Source organism: Phascolarctos cinereus, unplaced genomic scaffold, assembly GCF_003287225.1.
Source record: "Phascolarctos cinereus isolate Bilbo 61053 unplaced genomic scaffold, phaCin_HiC Scaffold_5;HRSCAF=322, whole genome shotgun sequence".
Lineage (NCBI taxonomy): Eukaryota > Metazoa > Chordata > Mammalia > Diprotodontia > Phascolarctidae > Phascolarctos > Phascolarctos cinereus.
The window spans coordinates 19,877,903-19,900,386 of record NW_027555958.1 but is presented as its reverse complement, the minus strand read 5'-3'; the positions used below and the strand labels follow the sequence as shown (position 1 = coordinate 19,900,386).

Genomic DNA, 22,484 nt, shown 5'->3' with positions numbered 1-22,484 from the left:
GTTTTGTGCAAAAGTTATTCAATTTAATGTAAACAAAATGATCTATTTTATCTTTTGTCAATGCCTCTTTTCCCTGGGTAGTTAAGAATACATCTCCTTATCTCCTACCCATAGCTGTGAAGCGCAGAAAAATCTGCTTCTCTCTATATTTAAAAAAAAAAGATACAATTTTTAATATTTTGAATTTATTGGAGTGAGGATTTCTATTTTACATAAAATGTGTTTGTGGACCCCAATGTGACAGTAGTTGTTCTGGGAGTATTTGAAGAATGAGATACAATACTAACCATAGACCCCCTTGGAATGACTCAGTAGCCCTCCAGGATTCCATGGTCCCCAGCCTGGGCTACCTCAACTAGGTAATGTCTAGATAATCTTCATTTCATGGTTCTTTAATGACATGCACAGGTTGGTATAACAGCAGGGAAACACTGTGGGACAGTGGAAAGAAATCTCATTGTAGAGACAGTAGTGAAAGCCTCAGTTCAAATCTTGCCCCTGATGTTTTCAGTAGACAAATCATTCCAACTCCTTGGTCTTCATCTGCCTCATCTGTAAAAGTAGGCATTTAAACAAAGAGCCTTTCAGGTCCCTTCTAACCCTAGAAACCCATGATCTGAGGTTACTCCCATGCTTGGGAAGATCTCTCTCTTCACCTCTGCATCTTGGAATCCCCATTTCTGTTGAAGACTAAACTCAAATGTCACCTTCTCTAGGAAGCTCTTCCCAATTCCACCCCCCCCCCCATTGATCGGTGTTCACTTAGCTGATGTCCACACTTATTGCCCCTCAGGAGACTGCAAGGTTTTTGAGGTCAAGGACTGGTTTCTTTTTTCATCTTTGTATTCCCAGTGCTTAGTGCAGCATCTAGCACTTAGGAGGAGCTTCCTAAGTGCATGTGGACTTTAGCTGGATTGTAGAATGTGTGAAGGGGGATATAATGCAGTCTAGAAAGATAGGTTGTGGCAAGCTTGGGAAGGGTGGGGTTATATTTGATCCTAAAGGGAATTTGGAGTCATTAGAATTTCTCCAGCAGGACACTGATGCGATCCAATTGAGGAAAATCCCTTTGGCAGCTGTGTGGAGGATTGCTCAGAAGGAGAAGGGTCTTATGGGAAATAGGTTAGGAGGCTATTGCAAGGGACTAGGCAGGAGATGATGAGGGCTCCAACAAGTCAGTGACTGGCCCTGTAAATGGACTAATGCAAGAGGTGTTGTGGAGGTAGAAATGACCAGATCTGGCAACTGATTAGGTATGTGTGGTGAGGAAGATGAGGATGACAGTGGGCTGACTGAATGATGGTAGTGCCCTCAATAGAAATAGGAATGTTCAGAAGAGGGTCAGTTGAGGTGGAAGGGAAGATAATGAGATCTCTTTTGGACATGTTAAATTTGACATGCCTTTGGAATATTTAGTTCTTAAAGTCTACCAGGTAGCTGGGGATGGAGCTCATGGGAGAGCTTGGGGCTATATAGAAAGATCTGGGAGTCATCAGCATGGAGACAATAGTCCAACCACGAAAGCTGATGAGGTTACCAAGAAAGAGTACAGAGAGAAGAAAAGAGGTCCCAGAACAGAACCTTGAAGAACACTCACAGTGAGTGAGTGCCATATAGAAGATGATCCAGCAAAGGAGAGTGAGCAGGAGTAGCTGGGCAGGTAGGAGGAGAGCTGAGAGAGGGCACTTTCACCAAGATGAGGAGCTGAGAGATTGTCCTGGAGGATATCATAGTTAACAGTGCCAAATATAGCAAAGAAGTTAGAGTCAAGATAAGGACAGGGAAAAAAAGGTCACCAGACTTGGCAATTTTTAGATCTTTGATTACTCTGCAGTTTCCACTGAAGAAAGTCAGAAGCCAGATGGTAAAGAGTTGAGAAGTAAGAAGAAAGGAAGTGAAGGCAGCAAGTGGAAATAGCTTTATCTAGAAGTTTGACTGAGAAGGAGAAGGGTCATATAGTGTGATGATTTGAAGGGATAGCAGAGTCCATTGAGGGTGTATTCATGGGCAGCTGGGAAGGAGTTAGTAGAGGGAAGAGATCAGACCAGAGACATAACTGTGAGGACAATCCTCTGGAGAAGATGGTAGGGAATGGGATCAAGGGAACATGGAGAAGGGTTGGCTTAATTGAGGAGAAGGATCACATCCTCATCAATCAATGAATGAAGAACTGGGGATACAAGTACATGAGAGATTGGAGGAAGAGAGAAGAGATTAATATTTATAAACTTCTCAGCATAAAGTCTGGCACACAGTAGGTGCTTAATAAATGCTTGGCCTCTTTCTCCTCCTTCCCCCTACAATGTCAAGTGGTTTTGAAGAAAGGAAGAAGAGGAACATGGAGCAAATGACTGAGTGGCTTTTTTCTTAGTAAAGTAGAGGCAATGTCCTCTGATTAAAGGTATGATGGGAGGAGGAAAAGGTTTGAGAGACATGAGGAGAGAAGGTTTGGAACAGTCACTGCAGTGAATGGAATAGGGAATTAACTAGGCAGATTGCCTGGTTGCAGTGAGGACCCCCTTGAGTTTAGCTAATACAGAGAACCTAGTCAGCATTATTGCATGATATCCTGCACCTCCATTTGGCAGCATGTGAGAAGTTCTGTGGTTTCAGTTGTATCCCACCCTTCGGGGTTTTGTTGGCAGAACCTAGAGCAGTTTGCCATTTCCTTCTCCAGCTCATTTTATAGATGAGAAAACTGAGGCAAATGGGGTTAAGTGACTTGTTCAGGGTCACACAGCTAGAAAGTGTCTGAGGCCAGATTTGAACTCAGGAAGATGAGTCTTCCTGACTCCAGGCCCAGCACTCTATCCACTATGGCACCGCCTAGCTGCCTAGCCTGTGAGTAGACATTGATATTATGATGAATTTTTTGAAAATTATATTACCGGGGAAGGCTCCTTGGGGAGGGGAGGTAGGAAAGATATATTCAGAAATGAAGGTGAAGTAGAAATAAAATCAATAACATTTTAATAACAATTATTGTTGTTGTTATCATAAGTAGTAGTATATTATTATAGGTGGTATGATGGATATAAAGCTTTCTTTGGAGCCAGGAAGACCTAGATTCAAGTCCTACCTGTGATATATACTGGCTCTGTGACCCCTGGCAAGCCCCTTAACCCTTTCAGTGCCTCTGGGCAGCTGTAAATTACAGAGCAGATACCTGTTCACATCAACAAAGGGAGTTTCTCACTGGGAGTTCTACACCAAGGTCCAAACCAGTAACAATGTCAATAATAATGACCAACATAGGAACCCTTGTAAGGGCAAATATACTAACCACCTTTTGGGTTAGATCCTCTGGAGCCAGGGGGCAGAGGCTCCAGGGGGCAGGGTGATAAATTTTGACAGGAGGCAGGAAGGATTTTTCAGCCAAGGGCACTCCCCAAGAGGGGCCAGCCTCGGTGGGGACCCACAGTGGGTACATGAGGGCTCCGGGCCCTGGGTGGGGAAGGAGAAAGGATTCTATGTGACTGTGGTTTTCTCTCCCAGGCCTAGAGCTGTGTACTGAAAGACACAAGGACTTCAGGACATGTGAGAGAAGCATGATGCTGCCCCTTCACTGACACTTCTTGCCAGGCTCTGAATACTCCTCCTCTATGCCCAGCTTTCAGCTCTATGCTAGATAGGGGGAGGGGGGAAACAAGAGAAGCAGCAGACCCCATTCCTGATGCAGCTGCAGGAATGGGGAGGGGGTGCCATTGGCATACCCATGGAGCAATTATGGTAGATATATGATTAATCCATTAATCCATCCAACAAGTATTAAGGATCAGAAATGAGGGTAAACAGCAGTTCCCCCACCAACTGTGTGCCAGGCTTTGTACTAAGGGCTGGAGATACAAAGTCAAAGATAGAAACATCTTCATCCTCAAAGAACTTACATTCTGTTAGGAAAGACAAAATACCCATCTAAAGGTAATTTAAAAACACATATCACTTTCTCCCCCCCCCCTCCCAATTGCCACACCTCTCCTCCCCAAATCAGGTACCTAGCCTGAGTCTCATATTTCCATGGCCTTTTTCTCAGATGCTGTCAAGGTCCCCACTAAAGCTTAGCTCCCTGATCATTTCCATTTCCACAGGGGACTCTGACAGACAGAAAAACACTTCAAGGCACACAGTGGGAAGCACCGGCCAGCTCAGCCTCTTGAGTCAAAAGACCTGGTTTCATTTAACCATATAAAATGAGAGAGGCGGTCTCTAAGGCCCCTTCCAATTCTGGATCTGTGATCCTTTGAATTTAAGCCCTAATAGTGTGATTTCAGGCACTGTGACAGGCAGGCAGAGGAGAGATTTTTGGATAAGAGCCATGTTTTTCAAACGGCTCCTGTTTCGCTAATAGATACATAAAATTAATCCTCCATAGTTATTTGACTTTTACTTTGGCAAGAGGAGTGGGCTCTTAGGAGATTACATTTAGAAATGTCTGCCACCAAGCAGCAGGAAGAAATCACTAACCTTGTTTTTGAAACCCCTAACCTCAGAGCCAGACCCACTTCCCCTTGCCATGGTCATAGGGGTTGCACCTTCATGAGATCATCTGACCAGAGAACTAGAGGTGGAAGGCTTGGCAGCCATCAGGTTCACTCCAGGGCCTTGTGGTGAAATGACTAGACCAAAGTCACATTGCTAGTCAAATGACCACACAGCTCCACGGCCCGTGGATGAATTCTAGGACAGCTTTCACATCACCTCCCATTTCTCCTTCTCCCCTCTCAGTCGCTCTTTTATTATGATTGAAGGGAATGGTTCTGCCCAGGCTCAGGATAAATGAATACTAGGCCAATGCGGAGGTTCAGGCAATCAGGAAATGTGACTTGAACCCTCCCTTACCCACACCAACATACATGGTGGCAGGGGTGGGGAACCTTTGGCCTCAAGGGCACATGTGGCCTTCTAGGTCTGGGTCCAAGCTTTATAGAACAAATCCTTTTATAAAGGGGATTTCTTCTGTCAAGTTTAGATTCAGTCAAAGGGCCGCACGTGAGGACCTAGAGGCCGCAGGTTCCCCTCCCTCCCTGCCCCCCTGTCCTGGAGCACAGCTTCCAGAAGGGAAAGTGAAGTGAGGGGGCAGAGGGGAAGGACCTTTGAAAATAAAGCCAGGATTTCCCCTGAATTCTCAGTGACTCCATGGAAATGACTCAGGGAAAAATCTTGACTTTTATTTTCAAAGGTGGGTGAGGGAAGCTTCAAGCCTGGTTTGCTGGTCATCCAGTCTGTACCTGAAGACTTCCAGTGATGAGAAAAGCACGAGTGAAGACAAAGGCCCTTCCCATCCAGCCATCGAACTTCCGCTGGTCTGTTTGCACCTTTCTTTCACCAGCTGTTCCTGATTCTGCCCTCCAAGGTCAATCAGAGCAAGTGTGATCCCTCTTCACACTAATGTGTGGAATGCAATGGGGCTGGCCGGATGACAGCTCCCAAGGGAGTTCCCAGCTTTTCCTGCTGCTTCAGCTGCCTCTCTTCCCCTCTCCTTCCCTCACTTTTCTAACACCACTGCCACCCCCTCCCTTCTCCAAATCCTCTCCTTCATCCTTCAGCACATTCTCTTGGAGATGGAAATGCCTTTACGAGTCAGTCCATCCAAATCCCTTGTTTTACAGATGAAGAAAATGAGTCTGAGTGTGGAAGAGATGTCCTCAAGATCACACACACCCCTGTAGTAAGACCCAGTAGAGAGAAATTAGAGTCTCATAAGACGTGGGTTCTAATCTCACATCTTGTGGGCTCTGTGACTGTGGGCAAGTTACGTTATTTCCATAAGCTTTAGTTTTCTCATCTATAAAATGGGAATAATAATAATACCACAGGTACCTACTCCATAAGATGCAAGCCTTAGAGGGCTATTTAAATTGCAGAAGTCCTCCTGAAGATAGTTTGGGCTCTTTCTTCCACATCATATGCCCCAGTCCTCTTCTTTCCCTACCTTATTACTTCTTCTCTTTCTCCTACTCCACCCCCATCCTCAGCCTCCAATCTCTCATTGTTATCTGTTACTGTTAACTTCTGATTCCAACCCTTCAAAGGGGAGGGAGGATGGTACAGTGGCTAGATCTTCAGATTGGTTGCTGGAATTCTTGGGCACCTACTTCCTGTCTCTGGGTTTCTGGATTTCAACTGTTACTGTCCACTTTGACCATGGCCAGATCATGTGTTTTAGATTATTAATAGGAAGAACTAGTGTTTACATAACCCTTAAAAGTTTCCAAAGCGCTTTACACATTTTATCTCATTTGATCCACACAATAACCCTAAGAGGGAGGTGTTATTACTACCCCCATTTTACAGACGAAGAAAACGAGACTGAGAGAACTTTAATGACTTATCCACAGTCCCACAGCTAGTAAGTCTTCTGGGTTCGTGATAGTTGCATCACCACCACCTACACTTCCCAATGTATACACCTGCTCTCTAGCCCAAGGCCATCCTTTATACTGAAGAATTTTTAAAAAGATAAAAACTCATCAACCTAGAAAAAGTCTGGTATTATACGCAGTGACGTGTACACCCGTAGTCTTTCTGCTCCCTCCCCCACTATCCTGCAAAGAAATGTCCTCTTCATAGAGGACAAAATTGCTCATTATAATTTTGCAGGATTTTCAATGCAGGAGATAATAGTAAAATTTATTTAAAAATAATAATCATCATTGAAATTTGTATAGCACCTTAATGGTTGGAAGGCATTTTATCATTTGTTACCTCATTGGGCTGTCCTAACAATAATAGTATCTCATTTTCCTGATGAGGAGACTGAGGCTCAGAGATTGAGTGGCTTGTTCAGCTAGTATAGGTCAAGAGTAGGATTTGAACTCAAGTCTTCTTGACTTTAAGTTTAGCTCTCTCTCCACTACACCTATACTTAGATCTAAACTGTCTTTCTGCCTGTGCCCTCCTATCCTTTCAGTCTGGTTCTTTGTAGGCTCTGTGCCTGGCCTATTCTCCCTGGGTGGATCTCAGACCCCACACTCTGCACTTTCTGTTTAGGGGAGAGAAGGGAACCAGAGACCATAGCTAGTGAGGGAAGGCTGTCTCAGTCACAACTGTGAAGAGGGAACCCAGTTGACTAAGAACTGCCCAATATATCTTCATAGGTCTAGATCTGGAAGGGACCTTACAGAGCACCTAATCCAAACCTCTTCATTTTACAGAGGAAGATGTGGAGACTTGTTGAGGGAAGTTAAGAGACTTACCTAAGGTCACACAGCCAGTAAATAATAGAAGCAGGATCTGAACCCATGCCTTCTGGCCCCACAGCCTGTTCTCTTTCCATAGCTCAGGGCTGGGCATACAGGAGGCATTTCTACAGAATCAGGGATCTCATAGCCCTAAGCACTTTGTTTTATTTTATTTTTTAAAATTCTCACAAAAGCATTTTTTAAAGTATCAATGTATAGTGTGTTGATACAACAGACTTCCCAGCAAAAACCTATTAAAAAGTCCATTCCTGGAACACTTCATTTTTGGATTGTTAACAGAAAAGGAGGGCTGTGAGCTCTCCTCCTGACAGCCTAATATTAACAAGTGATCATGGTAATTGATGAAGTTCTGTTCTTCCCAGGCCTGGCTTCAATTACATTGCTTTGGCCAGCCTTGCCAGATGGATCCTTTTGGCTCATCTTTCTACCCTCTGCATCCTTTCACAAGAGTCTTCTCATGTCTCTCTGAGTTCATTTCTATCATTCCTTGGGACTCAGTAATATTCTTATCTCATACTTTTACACCTCCCCCTATCCCACCCCCAGCTCTATCCCAATGGTTGCAATGTCCTCATTTAATGGACTGAGTAAAGAGAAAAGGAATCTGAGACCTAGAGAAGGGAAATGAGTAGTTTAAAGGTCACCCAAGTCAGTTGATGGTAGAGGCCAAATTAGGATATGGGTGTCCTGATACTTGGTCCAAGTGTCTCTATGATCTGGAATTGAGCCTGTGAAGGTATGTCAGCTGGGTAAGTGAGGTTCCTTCAGCTGGTCATAGAAGCCACTGTCTGTGGTACAGTGGAAACAGCTCTGAATTTGGAGCAGGGACCAGAGTTCAAGCTCCACTCTTCCTTCCACTAGTACCTGGGTGACCTTGGTCAACCTCCCCAGTTTCCTTCACCTGAAAAACAAAGGAAATCATTCTATGGAACTCTAAGATGACTTCTGGCTCTAGATTTATGAACCTATGAACCTTTCCCAAGCCAATAGCAGCCAACTTGCTTTAATTCAAACTGTCTCCTAAGTGTCATTAGGAATGCAAGAAGGGCTGAGTTTCTGGGTACTTGATTCCAATGATTAACCAGCTGGAGCCAGCCCAACTCTTGAGGAGGAAATCCTGCCAAGGACCACCCCCTGATGATGGAAAAAATGAGGTTTAGAATCTCCCGGATCAGGTCTTTTTCAGTGGTGCCCAAAGTAAACTGCTTGATTCAGCCCCACCTCCAACTTCCCTTTTCTTGGGTGGCAAAACACTGGGGATTCTTTAATTCACGAGAAAGGATATTTCCTCTTTATTGGAGAACTATAAAAGGAGTGGAGAATCCAGTGAGAAGTCAGAGGAGCAAGAGTAGCACATTACCTAGGGTTCTCCTATCTGGTTTGGTTTTGTTCTGTTTTAAAATTTTTTATAAGTATTTAACTATTTACAAAAACCCCTAGGTCCATTCCTCGATATCTTCTCCCCTGAAAAGACCATGAAGGCTTCCGTAATGATTCTGCTTCACCTCTTACTTATGGTTATCTGTTGTCCAACTGCCTTTGCAGCAGGTAAGATGGAATTCCTTCTACTTGCCTTTCCTCTCTTCTCCTCTCCTCCCCTCCCTGTGCTGAAGGTATGGGTAGCATGACCTCTGCTTCCTGAGACAAAGAGCGTAGGGATATAGAGTGGGATAGACTTAGTGTGCTTGGTATGAGATCTGCAGAGTTGAATGGAATGGCCAAGTGTTGGGGACTGGGATGGAGAGGGGGAGTAAGAGCCAGGAATAGAAAGGCTAAGTGCTGGGGAGCAGGGTCAGGCCACAGCATGCATTGCTGTACCAAAGCATCCCTGCTATACCAATGCAATGGGGAAAAGCAACTGTATTCGAAGTCAAGAGCCCTGGGTTCTAATTATGGTTCACCATTACCTTGAGTAAATCCCCACCCAACCGGAACCTCAGTTTCCTCACCTGTAAAATGAGAGGGTTAGACTAGCTAGTCTCTAAGGTCCCTTCCATTCTGATATCCTGTGATTCCATGGGAAGTCAACTAGACTCAGGGAGGGAGCGGAGGGAAGAGAAGTAGGCAGACAGCAGGGGAAAAGAGAAGGAACAGGAGGTGTGAGGTGTTATTGCTACTACTACTACTACTACTATTACTGCTACTACTGCTGCCACTACTGCCACTACTGCCACTACTACTACTACTACTATTACTGCTACTACTGCTGCCACTACTGCCACTACTACTACTACTACTATTACTGCTACTACTGCTGCCACTACTGCCACTACTGCCACCACTACTACTACTGCCACTACTACTACTACTACTACTACTACTACTACTGCCACCACTACTACTACTGCCACTACTACTACTACTACTACTACTACTACTACTACTACTGCCACCACTACTACTACTGCCACTACTACTACTGCCACTACTACTACTACTACTACTACTACTACTACTACTACTACTACTACTGCCACCACTACTACTACTGCCACTACTACTACTACTACTACTACTACTACTACTACTACTACTACCACTACTGATCCTACTACTACTACTGATCCAGAAAGCTATTTACACGTGCCTTAAGATTTGCAAGGCACTTTCTAGGCATTATCTTGTTCAATCATCGCAACCACTCTGTAAGGAGGGTGCTGTTGCTGTCCCCATTAGATCAGCCTCTTCCTGCTGAATTCTGGGTCCAACAGGTTATTTGCTCTCTCTGAGCTTTAGTCCACCCACCCCCATTGTGTACCTCTCCATTCTCTTCTGTTGCATTCCAGGTCTTGCTGCCATACAGCAAGACAGACAGAATACTGGTTTTTTAAAGATGGGCTTTTGCTTGTGACTTGGGGGCCTTGGAGAAGCACTGGAATTCAAGAGTACCTTGAAGGGGGCAGCTAGGCGGTGCAGTGGATAGTGCACTGGCCGTGGAGTCAGGAGGACCTGAGTTCAAATCTGAACTCAGACACCTGATGCTTAGTAGCTGTGTGACCCCAAACAAGTCACTTAATCCTGATTACTCACTGAAAGAGCAGGGGGGAAAAGTACCTTGAAGGACCACGCTTCAACATTTTTTTTTCTCCATAAGAAAGAAACTAGAAATAGTAGGGTGAAAAATTGTATTTCAAAGAGAAATTATAATATCTGCCTGTAATTATTCACATTTAATGTGTGCTTATACAGACAGGAGAATTTACAGTAAATCACAGTAAAATTTTTTTTTTAAGTCTGTATCAATTAATGTGCCAGGTCCTTCTAGTGTTAAAAGAGCTTTGCAGTTTCCTGAAGGCGTCTAGATGAGGAAACTGAGGCAAACAGAGATGAAGTGACCTTGTCCATGCTCACATAGTCAATATCTCAGGAAGAATTTGAACTTGAGTTTTCCTGACGCCAAGTTCACAATCTAGACCTGTAGGCAAATTTAGAGTTCCATCCCACTCATTATTTTACAATTGAAGAAGCTGAGACCTGGAGAAGTGAAATGACTTAGAGCCAGGAGTACAACCAGATTCCCTGGCTCTAAACCTAGAAACCTTTCTTTTTACCACACTGGAGATGGGAACAAAATAGTAGGAAGGAAGGGAGGGAAGGAGAAGGGAAATAAGCATTTATTAGGCACCTACTATGTGCCAGGCACTGTGCTAAGCACTTTACATACATTATCTCATTTGATCCTCGTGACAACTCTGTGAGGTAGGTGCTATTATTATCCCCATTTTACAGACTGGTGCAGATAGAGGTTAAATGACCCACCCAGGGTCACGCATAGAAGGTCGGATTTGAACTCAGGTCTTCCTGGCTTCAGGTTCAGTGCTCTGCCCATCACATCGCCTAACTGTACTACTTAGGCGTAGGGGCTGGGATCTGGGCTCGGTTCTGTGGCATCATGTCTCACCCCGACACTGAAGTGTACGCTTTCCTGGGGAAATGGCAGTATCTTGTTTCATGTTTGCATTTCCAGTGGCACTTACCCAGTAGGTGCTTCTTGCTGAATTAAATTGAAGTCCTAGCTAGGGGTCTGAGCACCAAAGCCCCTAAAGCAGACACAGAGAGAAAGGAGAGGAAACCCTCTCATTCTGTCTTCTAGGAGCTGCGGTCATTCCCTCGACTTGTTGTGTGAACTACATACAGAAGGCAATCCCCTCAAGCCTGGTGGCCAGCTACCAAGTGACCAATCGGAGTGCCTGCTCCATGCCTGGAGTGATGTGAGTGTTTTGGTCCTGGGCCTACGAATCATTCGGGCTTCTCCTCTTCACTCTCCTGGACTCTGTAACCAATCAATTCATCACCTCATCTTGATTCTCCCTCCCCAGCATCTCTCCCACCCATCCTGTTCTCAACACTCATATGCTCATCTTAGTTTAGGCCTTCAAAAGCCTCCAAAAAGGTCTCCAATCTCTCCTCTACTCTACCCAACTTCCATACAACCACCAAATTTATTCAGTCCTAATGGCTCCCTGGAGGTCACCTCCATGTAATATTCTGTATCCCTCTTCCATGTCATGGCACAGGCTGTCTACCATGCCTAGAAGGCTCCCCTTACACCTAAATCATTTTGTATCTGTCCCCTATTTACTTATCTCTAAATGTGTTGTATTCCTCCCATTAGAATGTAAACTCCTTGAAGACAGGAACTGTTTCACTCATTTAATAACAATAAGAGCTAGCTATTACATAGCACCTACTATGGGCCAGGCACCATGCCAAGAGCTTTACAAATATTAACTCATTTGATCCTCCCTGGGAGGGAGGTGCTACTATTATCCCCATTTGACAATTGAAGAAACTGAGGCAAAAGAGGTTTTAGTGACTTATCCAAGGTCACTTGTTATTACCATTGCTGTTGCACAGGGCCTGGCTATTTAGTAAATGTTGATTGATCCATTGGGTCTATTGACTGAGGAGGGGTGTTATAGGGTGGCTTCTTCTGCCCCAGAGTAAGTTATGCAACCCCAGGAGGCCAGACTATGGAGCTAAGGTGACTACCCTACATGACTCTGTGGCTTCTCATACACCCAGTGAAAAAGAATTGGTTGTAGGTTCCTAAAGCTGGAAGGAAGCTTAGAGGAAATCTGCTTAAACCCCTTCCTTTTACAGAGAAAAATGAGCCCAGAGAGGGCAAGGGACTTGCTTCAAGCCTCCCAGCTAGTGAATGATGGACAAAACTAGGAAATCTGTGTTGCAAAAGACAGAGTGCTGGGCTTAAGTCAGGAAGGTCTGGGTTTGAATTCTACCCCAGCTACTTACTAGCTATATGACTCTGGGCAAGTCACCTAATTCCGTATGCCAGCTTCTCTTATCTGTAAAAAGGACCTGATGAACTTGAAAGGCCCTAGCAGATCTTGGATCTGGAGCTTCTTTTCCACCTGCTTCCTATGGGTTTTCATAGCTATCTTCTTATTTATAATGTCTTCATGGACAACGGGTGTGGGACATGTTTCTTACTGCACCACTTCCTCTAAATCACTCCAGATTTCATTTTATGTATCATTTTTTATGGTACAGTTATTTTCCATCACATTCTAAGTTTTCCATTATGACCTGGGTGAAATGTGGTGGCCAGGGGCAGTCCCCTTGAGATTGTGGAGGCCAGGAAGTTAGTCCCCTCCCCTTCTTCACCCTTTCCCCTCTTTGCATCCTCCACCTTCATCTCTTCCTCCCTCCCTCCCCCCCCTCTCCTTTCCTTCAGGTGCTAAGTGCTCCCTTCTCTTCAAGGTTAGGATTTTGAGGTCATCATTATTATCAGATCACACTGATAACAGTTTTGGTTTTCATTCCAGTCCATTTCTTGATCAAGTCTCCTTTCTCCATATTTATCATATATTCCCCAAGATATTCACCTTTAATGTATGATTTTCTCTTCCTCCCTCCTTCTTTCCCTCTCTCCTTTCTTTTTCTTTCTCTCTTTCTTTCTTTCTTTCTTTCTTTCTTTCTTTCTTTCTTTCTTTCTTTCTTTCTTCTTCCCTTTATTATCTTTCTTTCTCTTTCCTCCAGGTTTTCTCTTTTATGAAATGAGATGATTTAATTTGGGGTATCCCCAAATTTCCTTCTGTCTCTGATCATCTGTTGTTCCTTCCCCTATAGCTTTACCACCAAAGCCAACCGACAAATCTGTGCTGACCCCACAGGGCAGTGGGTCAAGGATCGCATGAAGATGATAGATGCTAAGAAGGCCAAGCTGTCCCTGGGGGCTGGGCCAAAGGCCTTGAAAAACCGCCGCAAGAAGCCATCTTCTAACAGCACCACCATGGATCACTAGGATGGGGATGGTATCTACTGGCCAGCTGCCTGGTGGGATGGAATGGGTGGTGGAGAAGGTGGTCTTCCTCCTTCTCTCTCAGCTGGACCATCATCAGAGTAGATGGCTAATACTTTGTACCTCCCAGGTTCCCAGATGCCAATTTGCCACCCATGTGACCCAAAGCAAGTCCTCTTTGCTCTCTAGGCCAGGTCCCTTCCTCCTCCTCTGTAAGATCAATGGAATCAGAGATCTAGATTTAGAAGCACCTAGAAGCCACCGAGCCACCCTTCCTCCGCTTCATTTTAGAGAGGAGGAAACTGAGGCCCAGAGAGACTTAGCTGAAGTCATGAGTTGGCAGAACTGGGGTTCAGACCAGGGCCTCTGGCTCCAGTTATGGCCTGACGGGTGATCTCTATGATCTCTTCCATCGCTAATGTCCTGTGCTGGTTACCAAATGAGATGATGTAGATAAACTGCTTTTTTCTACTTTCAACTGTTCCATCAACATAGACTCTTTCTTTCCATCCTAACCCCCGGCTCTGCAGTCAATGGCCCCAGTCCTGGGGGGGGGGGGCGGTGTGAGGGGAGGAAGGGAGACGAGGATTTCACTGGGAAAGGATGCCTTGGTTACTCTTGTACCATTGACAGGGTGGAATCCTTGCCCCTCTTGACACAGAGGCTTGTAGAAATGCTCTAGAAGCCCCAATTTATAAGCTCTTTCTCTAGAAACATAGATTATTTCATTGTAGGCACCTGACTCAGAGTAGTAACAAACATTATTGATTGACTTGCTTGATTGTCCACCATGAGCAGAGTGAGAGAAAATATGGCCTAGAGGATATAGGGTTAAGCTTAGAGTCAGGAAGACCTGGGTTCGTAGCCCCCCCCCCCATACTGGCAAGGACCCTGCATGAGTTGCTCTGTTTCTAAGTACCCCCATGCAGTTCTCTAAGACAAGTTGCCACCTCAGTCACTGAAGGGAATTTCTACACCAGATGGTCCCGCTCCCAAGAGATCACAAGACTGGAAGAAAAAGAAATGTGCAAGACACTGGATTATTGATGTGCCTGAAGCAGTAGTCACATGTTATCAGGGAGACAGAGGCTCCGTGGACACTCTTGGGCCAGACCCTAAGTGAGCCTTGTCTGGGGCCTCTCCATGTAGCTGTTACTTTGAGTTTGGGCTTGGGGGACCTGAAAAGTTATCCCCTCAGGGATCATGATATCATTAGAGTGGCATTTTACATTTTACAGATGAGGAAACTGAGGCAGAGAGAGGCCATGACCTCCCTATGGTCACACAGCTAATAAAAGTCGGAGGTAGAATCATAACCTAGAATAGACCTGGAGGTGACCTTGTCCAATGGCCTCATTTAACAGATGAGAAAAACGAAGTCCAGCAAGATGGGCAATCAGGACAACTTGAGGGTGTGGAGTTACAGTATTTATGGGGGGAGAGGGTTAATTTCTGTGAACTTCTTATATTATAACTTATATTATAGTTATTTGTGTATTATATATATATATATCTTATCCCTTTTCCTAGAATGTAAGTCCCTTGAGGTCAAGACCTCTATTTCCTTCCTTTGTATCTTTGTATCTGCAACTCCAGCCCAGTGCCTTTTATTGAATGACTGTTTAATAAATGGTTATTGAACGAAATAAACTGAACTTTGGTTGAGACGGGGCTGAGAGAAGGTCCACGGGCATGTTTTCACTAGCAGTTTTCTGATAGATAATCTGAAAGTCGGATTTCCCCATCTCAGAGAAGAAGCCACTGTTTGTTTTTGAGAGGATTTGCCAAAAGGCTCCTTTTGCAATTAGCTGCTGTGGGGGGTAAATGTGCAGGATTCAGAGTCAGACTCGACGAGTTCAAATCACGCCTCAGACATTCCCAGACTGTGTGACCCTGGGCGAGTCATGTCATCTTTCTGCGCCTCAGTTTCCTCATCTATAACACGAGGCTAATAATATCACTTGCCTCACAGGGTTGCTCTCAGGAGCAAATGAAATATTGTGTGGAAAGCATTTTGCAAACCTTAAGATGCTCTAGAAGTCCTAGCTATTATTATTTGAACAGTTCACTCCCTCAAAACTTTCCACTACCCCCAAAAGTCACTTGGCACTCATTTTGTGTAAAACTTTATAGTGCTCAGAGAAGCACATTAAAAAGATCCACTGTTGCTCAATCTCAGTAAAGTGGTGGCTTCTGGGAGAGTGAGGAGAGGGATTTAGTCTCTGCTGCAGCTGCCTGAAGCTGCCTGTGGGAAGCTGGTTCTGAGGTGCGAGGGCCTGAGGGGCTGCTGCTTTCCCAACCTGCATGAGGGTGAGGCTGCGTAGAGGTGGGGAAACTGAGGTTTAAGGACCCACCCAAGGACAAATGTACAATGAACAGTGGAGCTGAGGTGGGACTGCAGGATACATGCCTTCGTAGTCTGCCTTTGGGGACCTGTTTCCTAATGGTTTCAGATCTCAACCTGGAGACATGGAGACCATCCCAGGAAGTAGGTCCCCTCAAGCTGATGGGGAGATGACCTTCACCAGAGGGGCTTAGCAGAGAGGGGAGATCATACAAAAAGAGGAAAGAAGGCTGGGAGGGCCTCATAAAATGTTGGCAAGGTCTCATTTGGGAATATCCTCAGAAGACTCGTCCTGCTGGAACATTCCCTCTCTCTTCCCCCCTCCTCAAATTTCAGCCAACCTGGAGACCTCAGGCCAGTGGCTTTGCAAGGGAACAAAGTACTTTTGGCATCTCATCAGTGGAGTGTGGGCTCTAAATGGTGCTGCCAGTGATGTAGATGGGCTGCATTGAACCATTCCTGTTTTTACCGAGCACCTTGGATTGAGGACACCTTGTGCAACTCTACAGGCTAGATCTAGGTCTCAGTAAATGGAGTTAGGGGTCTATCTGTAAAGAGGGTTAGGGTCTTTTCCTTCTCCCTCATTCCTCACAACCAATCAATGGCCAAGTCATGTCAATTCAGTCTCTGTGACCTCTCTCTCACATATTCCCCCCTCTCTCTACTCACACAGCCTTACTACCTAGGTCCCAATCACCTCTCGCCTAAAATATTGTTATAGCCCTCAGCTGATCTCCTTGCCTTCAGTGACCTGCATAACCTAATCTATCCTCTACACAGTTGCCAAAATAACTTTCTAAGGTACATGCCTGATCGTGTCATTTCCCTGCTCCAGAGCACTTTGGGGAGGACCCTTAGAGGCTACATTTTACAGAGGCTCAGACAGGTTAAGGTAGGAGTGGGGAACCTGGGCCTTGAGGCCACATGTGGCCTTCTGGGTCCTTGGGGGCAGCCTTCTGATGGAATCCAAGTTTTACAGAATGAATCCTTTTATTAAGGGGATTTGTTCTGTGAAGTTTGGATTCACTCAAAGGGCTACACTTGAGGACCTAGAGGGCCACATGTGGCCTCAAAGCCATAGGTTCCCCTACACCTGGGTTAAGACTTCCAGTTAGTAAGTGTCAGAATCTAGAACCAGTTTTTGGAACTCCCAGCCTATCATTCTATCCAAAATGTAAAAAAAAAAATTAAAATTTTTTTTTAAAAAACCCTAAGCCTTATTAAACAATGAAGCAAGGCTGGGTTGACTGCTTTGAGTAGAGTTGCTGAGGACTCCCCCATTTGCTTCCCCAGAAGTTGCAATGACCTTCCAAAAGTCCCTTGGCTCAGACATTGGACAGCAATGGGATGAAACAGAGAGCACAGGCCCTGAGACCATCTGTCCTTGTTCCCACTACTTGCAACTACTCTGACAGTTTCCATTCTCCCACCTCTATGCCCTCCCCTTGACTGGTATAGCCGGTTGACCTCTGGCTGCTCATACCTGGCAAGGGTGAGGCTCTGTAGCTTAGGAAAAGTGTGTGAATTCCTTGACGTCATTCTCAAACACAATATTCTCAGGAAATCTCTCCAGGGAGCCCCTTCCCTAATAAAAAGAAGGTCAGCCTCAGCCTTGGGACTATTGTCAAGCCTGGCAGGGTTTGAAGGAACACTGAAAAATCATGAGAGTCTCCAGGATAGTTCTCTGTGTCTTCTTGGCCGGTGTCCTCTGCTCCACAGTCCAGACTGCCATACGTAAGGCTGCTCCCTGGCTGCTCCCTGAAGTGCCTTTCTTTTCTCTTAGGGCTGGGTGCTAGGAGAAAGTGATGAGGAGGATGGGGCATGTCCAAAGTCTGTCTGGCTTGGTTTTTTAGGAGGCAGTAACATTGCCAGGTACTGCTGTGAAAGATACAGCTCCAGACCCATTGCCAGGAAGTTTGTACGGACCTATGAACTCGCCAAAAGCAGCTGCTCTCTATCTGCTGTCATGTGAGTATGTCTTCTGGCCTGGAGGATGGGGAGAGGGGCTCAGAGATGCCGAAGACAAAGCAACCTTGTGACCAGGCAGGGTGCTTCTCATTCATTCCTATCCCACCTCCAAAATGGAATGGTGGGCAAGTCACTTTCCCTATTTGTTCCTCTATTATCTGCAAAATGGGGATAAGAATTCTATGATCCTAAGTCACTTAATCTCCCTGAGTACAGGACCGATGTATTGATGATGCCGCCTGGTCTAGCTTCTATCTTTATGTGGCATTTCTAAGAAACTACAGCTGCTTCTAGGAGAGTTGTGTTGTTTTGTAAGTTTGTAAGTTGCATTGTTGTTGAGCTGTGTCTGACTCTTTTTCTTGGCAAAGACACTAGAGTGGTTTGCCATCTCCTTCTCTAGTATGTTCCTATTTTACAGATGAGGAAACTGAGGCAAACAGGGTTAAGTAACTCGCCCAGGGTCACACAGCTAGTAAGTGTCTGAGAATGGATTTGAGCTCAGATCTTCCTGATTTCAAGCCCAGGGCTCTATCTACTGCACCACCTAGTTTTCCCATGGGAAAGTTATAGGGGTCTAATTTTCCCTCTGGGTTTAGGGTTGGAGTATATGCAACCTGAATGTGTTCTGGGAAAGCTGGGGGTAGGATGGGATGGGGAGGAGAACTCTTGTATGACAGTGAAGTAATAGATCATCAGCATAGAGCTGGAAGGAATGTTAGAGATCATCTAATCCAACCGCTTCATTTTACAGAGGGGGAAACTGAGGCCTTGGAATGGTAAGTGATTCAGGATTATACAATCATAGCTGTACAAATGAGATATGAGAGGAAGAACCGACACAGAGGAATTAGATGGGGGAGGAGGGCTGGTAGCTCTGGAAACCTGCTTTCATTCGGAATGGGTTCAAGAGGGAACAATACATACATAGCTAGAAGAGTATAAAAGTGTTCTAAATTCAGAAAGAAATAAAATGCTAAGGGGATAGGGAGGGGGGAGAGGATAGGAGAGGCTCCGTAGAGGGGGAGAGGAGGGACTAGCTTAATGAGGGGTATGGAAGGATGGTTAGATTAATGGGAATGGGGGAGATAAGAGAAGGATCCTTGGCAGGATAAGGGAGGGATCTTTAGAGGGGAAGGTGAGGAAACAGGTCAAAGGGGGGCATAGAAGGGTGTTTAGATTTATGGGAAAGGGAAGATAAAGGAAGGATCCCGAGAGAGGAGTATAGGGTAAGTAATAAGAAAGCAAGGTAGAAGTAAAGTAGAGCAATGTGGAGGGATAGGAAATAAGAGATATGCACAAATATAAAACAAAGATCAAGAGTAGAATTTGTATCTGGCCACAGACACGTGACGCTAGCTATGTGATCCTAGGCAGGTCACAACCCAATTGCCTCACCAAAGAGAGAGAGAGAGAGAGAGAGAGAGAGAGAGAGAGAGAGAGAGAGAGAGTAGAATTTGTTAGGAAAAGTAGATGTTTATGTATGTATGTATATATGTATGTGTACATATGTATATGTGTATGTATATATCTATATATAAATATATTCATGCTTAATTGTAGTGGGGAGGGAGGGGAGGGAGGGGGAAAAAGAAGAAAGTAAAAAGTGCACGGCAGAGAACAAAAGAAAACTTTCAAGGAAATAAAGAAAAGATGGACAGCTCTCAGCACAATGCATAGCATTTATTACATAGGCTTTCTTGAAATAGAAACTTATTGCTATATATTTTGAATTCTTTTATGTTCTGCTGTACACATGACATGTTTTCTTTTCTTATTTTGTGTTTAAGTTTTAATATTTAAGTTTATAATATGCTTTTTTCTTTTCTTATTGTGTATTTAAATTTTAGTATTTAAAATAAAATAAGACTCGTAGCACTAGATATGGAAGGGCCCTCGGAAGTCCTTTCTTTTACAGGTGAGGACAATGGGGTCCTGGGAGGCTTAGATGACCAAGGTCACATGGGGAGTAAACATTAGAGGCAGAGCAGCATTTGAACCCAGGTCCACTGACTCCAGAGCCTGTCCTGTCTCCAAGTCCAGGACAAGACACTAAAGGGTTGTTATGAGGAAGCATTTTGCAAATGACAAAGCTAAGGTTGTGAATCACTGGTGTTATGGCCATGATGGGGACACAGTCAAAAGATAGAGGTGTTTTTTTTTCTCTACAGATTCATCACCATAAAAGGACATAAAGTCTGTGCTAATCCCACAGCAAAATGGACTCAGAAATATGTGGCTTCCCTGAAATCCCAGAAGGTCCTTATTTGAAGTTGACCTCACACCCAGAGCTGGAAGGGCTCAGCATCCCTGCTGCCTGCTCAGTAACCCAGCAGCCCAAAGAGGCCAGAGACCCATTGCCACAGATTGGCCTGAAGAGTCTTTGGTTTCATGACTGAGGGGAGGAGAGTGGACTTGTGCAGCAGATGCTTTTACTATGAAGAGGTTGCCTTCTTCGACAGGACTTGTGACTTAATGCTATTACAATAAACGTTGTTGGTCTTCAGCTGTGTTACCTTTGAAACACGATATAGTGGAAAGAGGGATGAGGTCAGGTTCAGGGGACCTGGCTTTGAGTTCTGGCTGTGCTATTTGCTAAGCATATGACCTTGGCAGATGGCTGTACCTGAGTTTCTCATCTGTCAAATGAGAGGGTTTGGCCTAGAGGCCCCTTCCAGCTCTAAATTTCTGAGTCTCAATTTCCTCATCTGACAAATAAGTGACTTGGGTCTCTAAGGTCCTTCCAGCTCTAGACTTATGATCCTATAATTATAATAGCTAACATTTATAGGGTACTTTAAGGCTTGCAAAGTGCTTTACATAGTTATCTCATGATCCTCACAACAACTCTATGAAGGTATTATTATCATTCCCATTTTATAATGAGGAAACAGAGGCTGAAAAAGTTTCAGTAACTTGCTCAGGGTCAAACAGACGGTAGGCACCTAGGGAGCAGTTGAACTCAGATCTTCCTGCTTTTCAGTCCAGTCCTAGTCACAGCACCATCTAGCTGCCTATCCTCTCACTGCGTATGACCAAAGGAAAGGGAAGACAGGCTGCTCAATCAGTTCATTGCTGTTGATCAACTGGTAAGTCAAGCAATACATCAAAAAGCTCTTGTTAAAGCACCTGCTCTGTGCAAGACACTATTGTTGAGTGGTTTCAGTTGTGTCTGACTCTTCATGGCCTGATACAGGGTCTTCTTGGCAAAGACACAGGAGTGGTTTGCCATTTCCTACTCCAGCTCATTTTACAGATGAGGAAATTGAGGCAAAGAGAGTTAAGTGACTTGTCCAGCGTCACACAGCTAGTAAGTGTCTGAAGTTGGATTTGAACTCAGGTCTTCCTGACTCCAGGGCCAACACTCTATCCACTGTAGCACCGCCTAGCTGCCTGCTAGACACTGGGATACAAAGACAACAGGGAAATAATCATTGTCCTCAAGAAGCTAAAGTTCTAAATTGGCAGCTGACATATCCATATCCTTGTATCTACAGAAGGCATACAAGAGATAGAAGGTAACATTGGTGTGAAGGGCATACAAGAGATAGAAGGTATCTCTGGTGTGAAGGACATACAAGAGATACAAAGTAGCCTTGGTGTGAATGGTATCAGAGGCCCAGAAGGATCTCAGGCTGAAGAAAATGCTTCAGTGAAGCTTTGAAGGAAACCAGGGATTCTAAGACTTTTTGTGGATGTGAATCACATCTCTCCAATGAGACCTTGAGCTCCTCCAGAGGAGAGGTCACAGCCTCATCATTATAGATTAGAAAGGGGGCTGCATTTGGAGTGGGAAAAATTCAGAAACTCACCTCTAATCTCTGCTACTAATAAACCATGTGACATCTGGGCAGTTGTTTCCTTTGTCTGGGCCTCAGTTTCCTCCTCTGGACAATGAGGTAGTTGGGTATATATTCCTATGTGATCAAAGACAGAAAGAAAAATCCCGTATACATAAAAAATATTCATAGTGGTACTTTCTTGTGGTAGAAAACCAGAACTATAGTGGGTACCCACTGACTAGGGAGAGGCTGAAAAACCTATGGGACATGAATTTAACGGATCATAGAATCAGAGAACTAGAGCTAGAAGGGCCCTCAGGGGCCATCAAATCCAACCCCCTCTTTTTACAGTTGAGGAAACTGAGGCCCAGACAAAAAAGGTATTTTATCCAAGGTCACATAGGCAATAAGTTGCAGAGCTAAGATTCAAACCCAGGGCTTTTGATTCCAAATCCTGAGTTCCTTCCAGCTGTCTCTTCATTCTAGGCTTAGTTTAGGCAACTCTGAGCAGTCTAGGACTGAATCTGGCTGAGGAGAACCCTGGATAATTCTACCAATTCAGGAAATAGGAAGGAAAGACAGAGCTATAACTAGGGCAGAGTGAAAATGACTTTGTCCCAGAGTACTACTTCATCACCACAGTGGTCTTCTGACACCTCCCTATACACGTACAGGTTGATATCCTGACAAATGTCAGAGATCTTTCCACAGGCCCACACACACATACCCACACCTATTCTTCTACCTCTCTTCCAGACATGGAATTTGCCCTGGATAGCAGATGTCCTATTTATACCTCTGGAGAGAGAATAAGATCAGCTAGGGGATAAGATCAGACACATAACAGTTACTAGCTGTGTGACCCTGGGCAAGTCACTTAACCCCATTGCCTAGCAAAAAAAAAAAGAAGAAGAAGAAGAAGAAGAACA

At 44.7% G+C, this 22,484-nt stretch overlaps 2 protein-coding genes across 2 annotated transcripts; both read left to right on the top strand.

Annotated features, from left to right (window-relative positions):
* Nucleotides 1-8,390: 8,390 nt before the first annotated feature.
* Nucleotides 8,391-13,942, top strand: CCL24 (C-C motif chemokine ligand 24). The gene is made up of 3 exons (XM_021005826.2): nt 8,391-8,750; nt 11,296-11,413; nt 13,293-13,942. The coding sequence occupies exons 1-3, from the start codon at nt 8,678-8,680 to the stop codon at nt 13,465-13,467; spliced, it is 366 nt and encodes a 121-aa protein (XP_020861485.1). The 5' UTR covers nt 8,391-8,677; the 3' UTR covers nt 13,468-13,942.
* Nucleotides 13,943-17,414: 3,472 nt separating this feature from the next.
* CCL26 (C-C motif chemokine ligand 26) lies at nt 17,415-20,279 on the top strand. The gene is made up of 3 exons (XM_021005827.2): nt 17,415-17,542; nt 17,662-17,776; nt 19,945-20,279. The coding sequence occupies exons 1-3, from the start codon at nt 17,470-17,472 to the stop codon at nt 20,042-20,044; spliced, it is 288 nt and encodes a 95-aa protein (XP_020861486.1). The 5' UTR covers nt 17,415-17,469; the 3' UTR covers nt 20,045-20,279.
* The last annotated feature ends 2,205 nt before the right edge of the window (nt 20,280-22,484 follow it).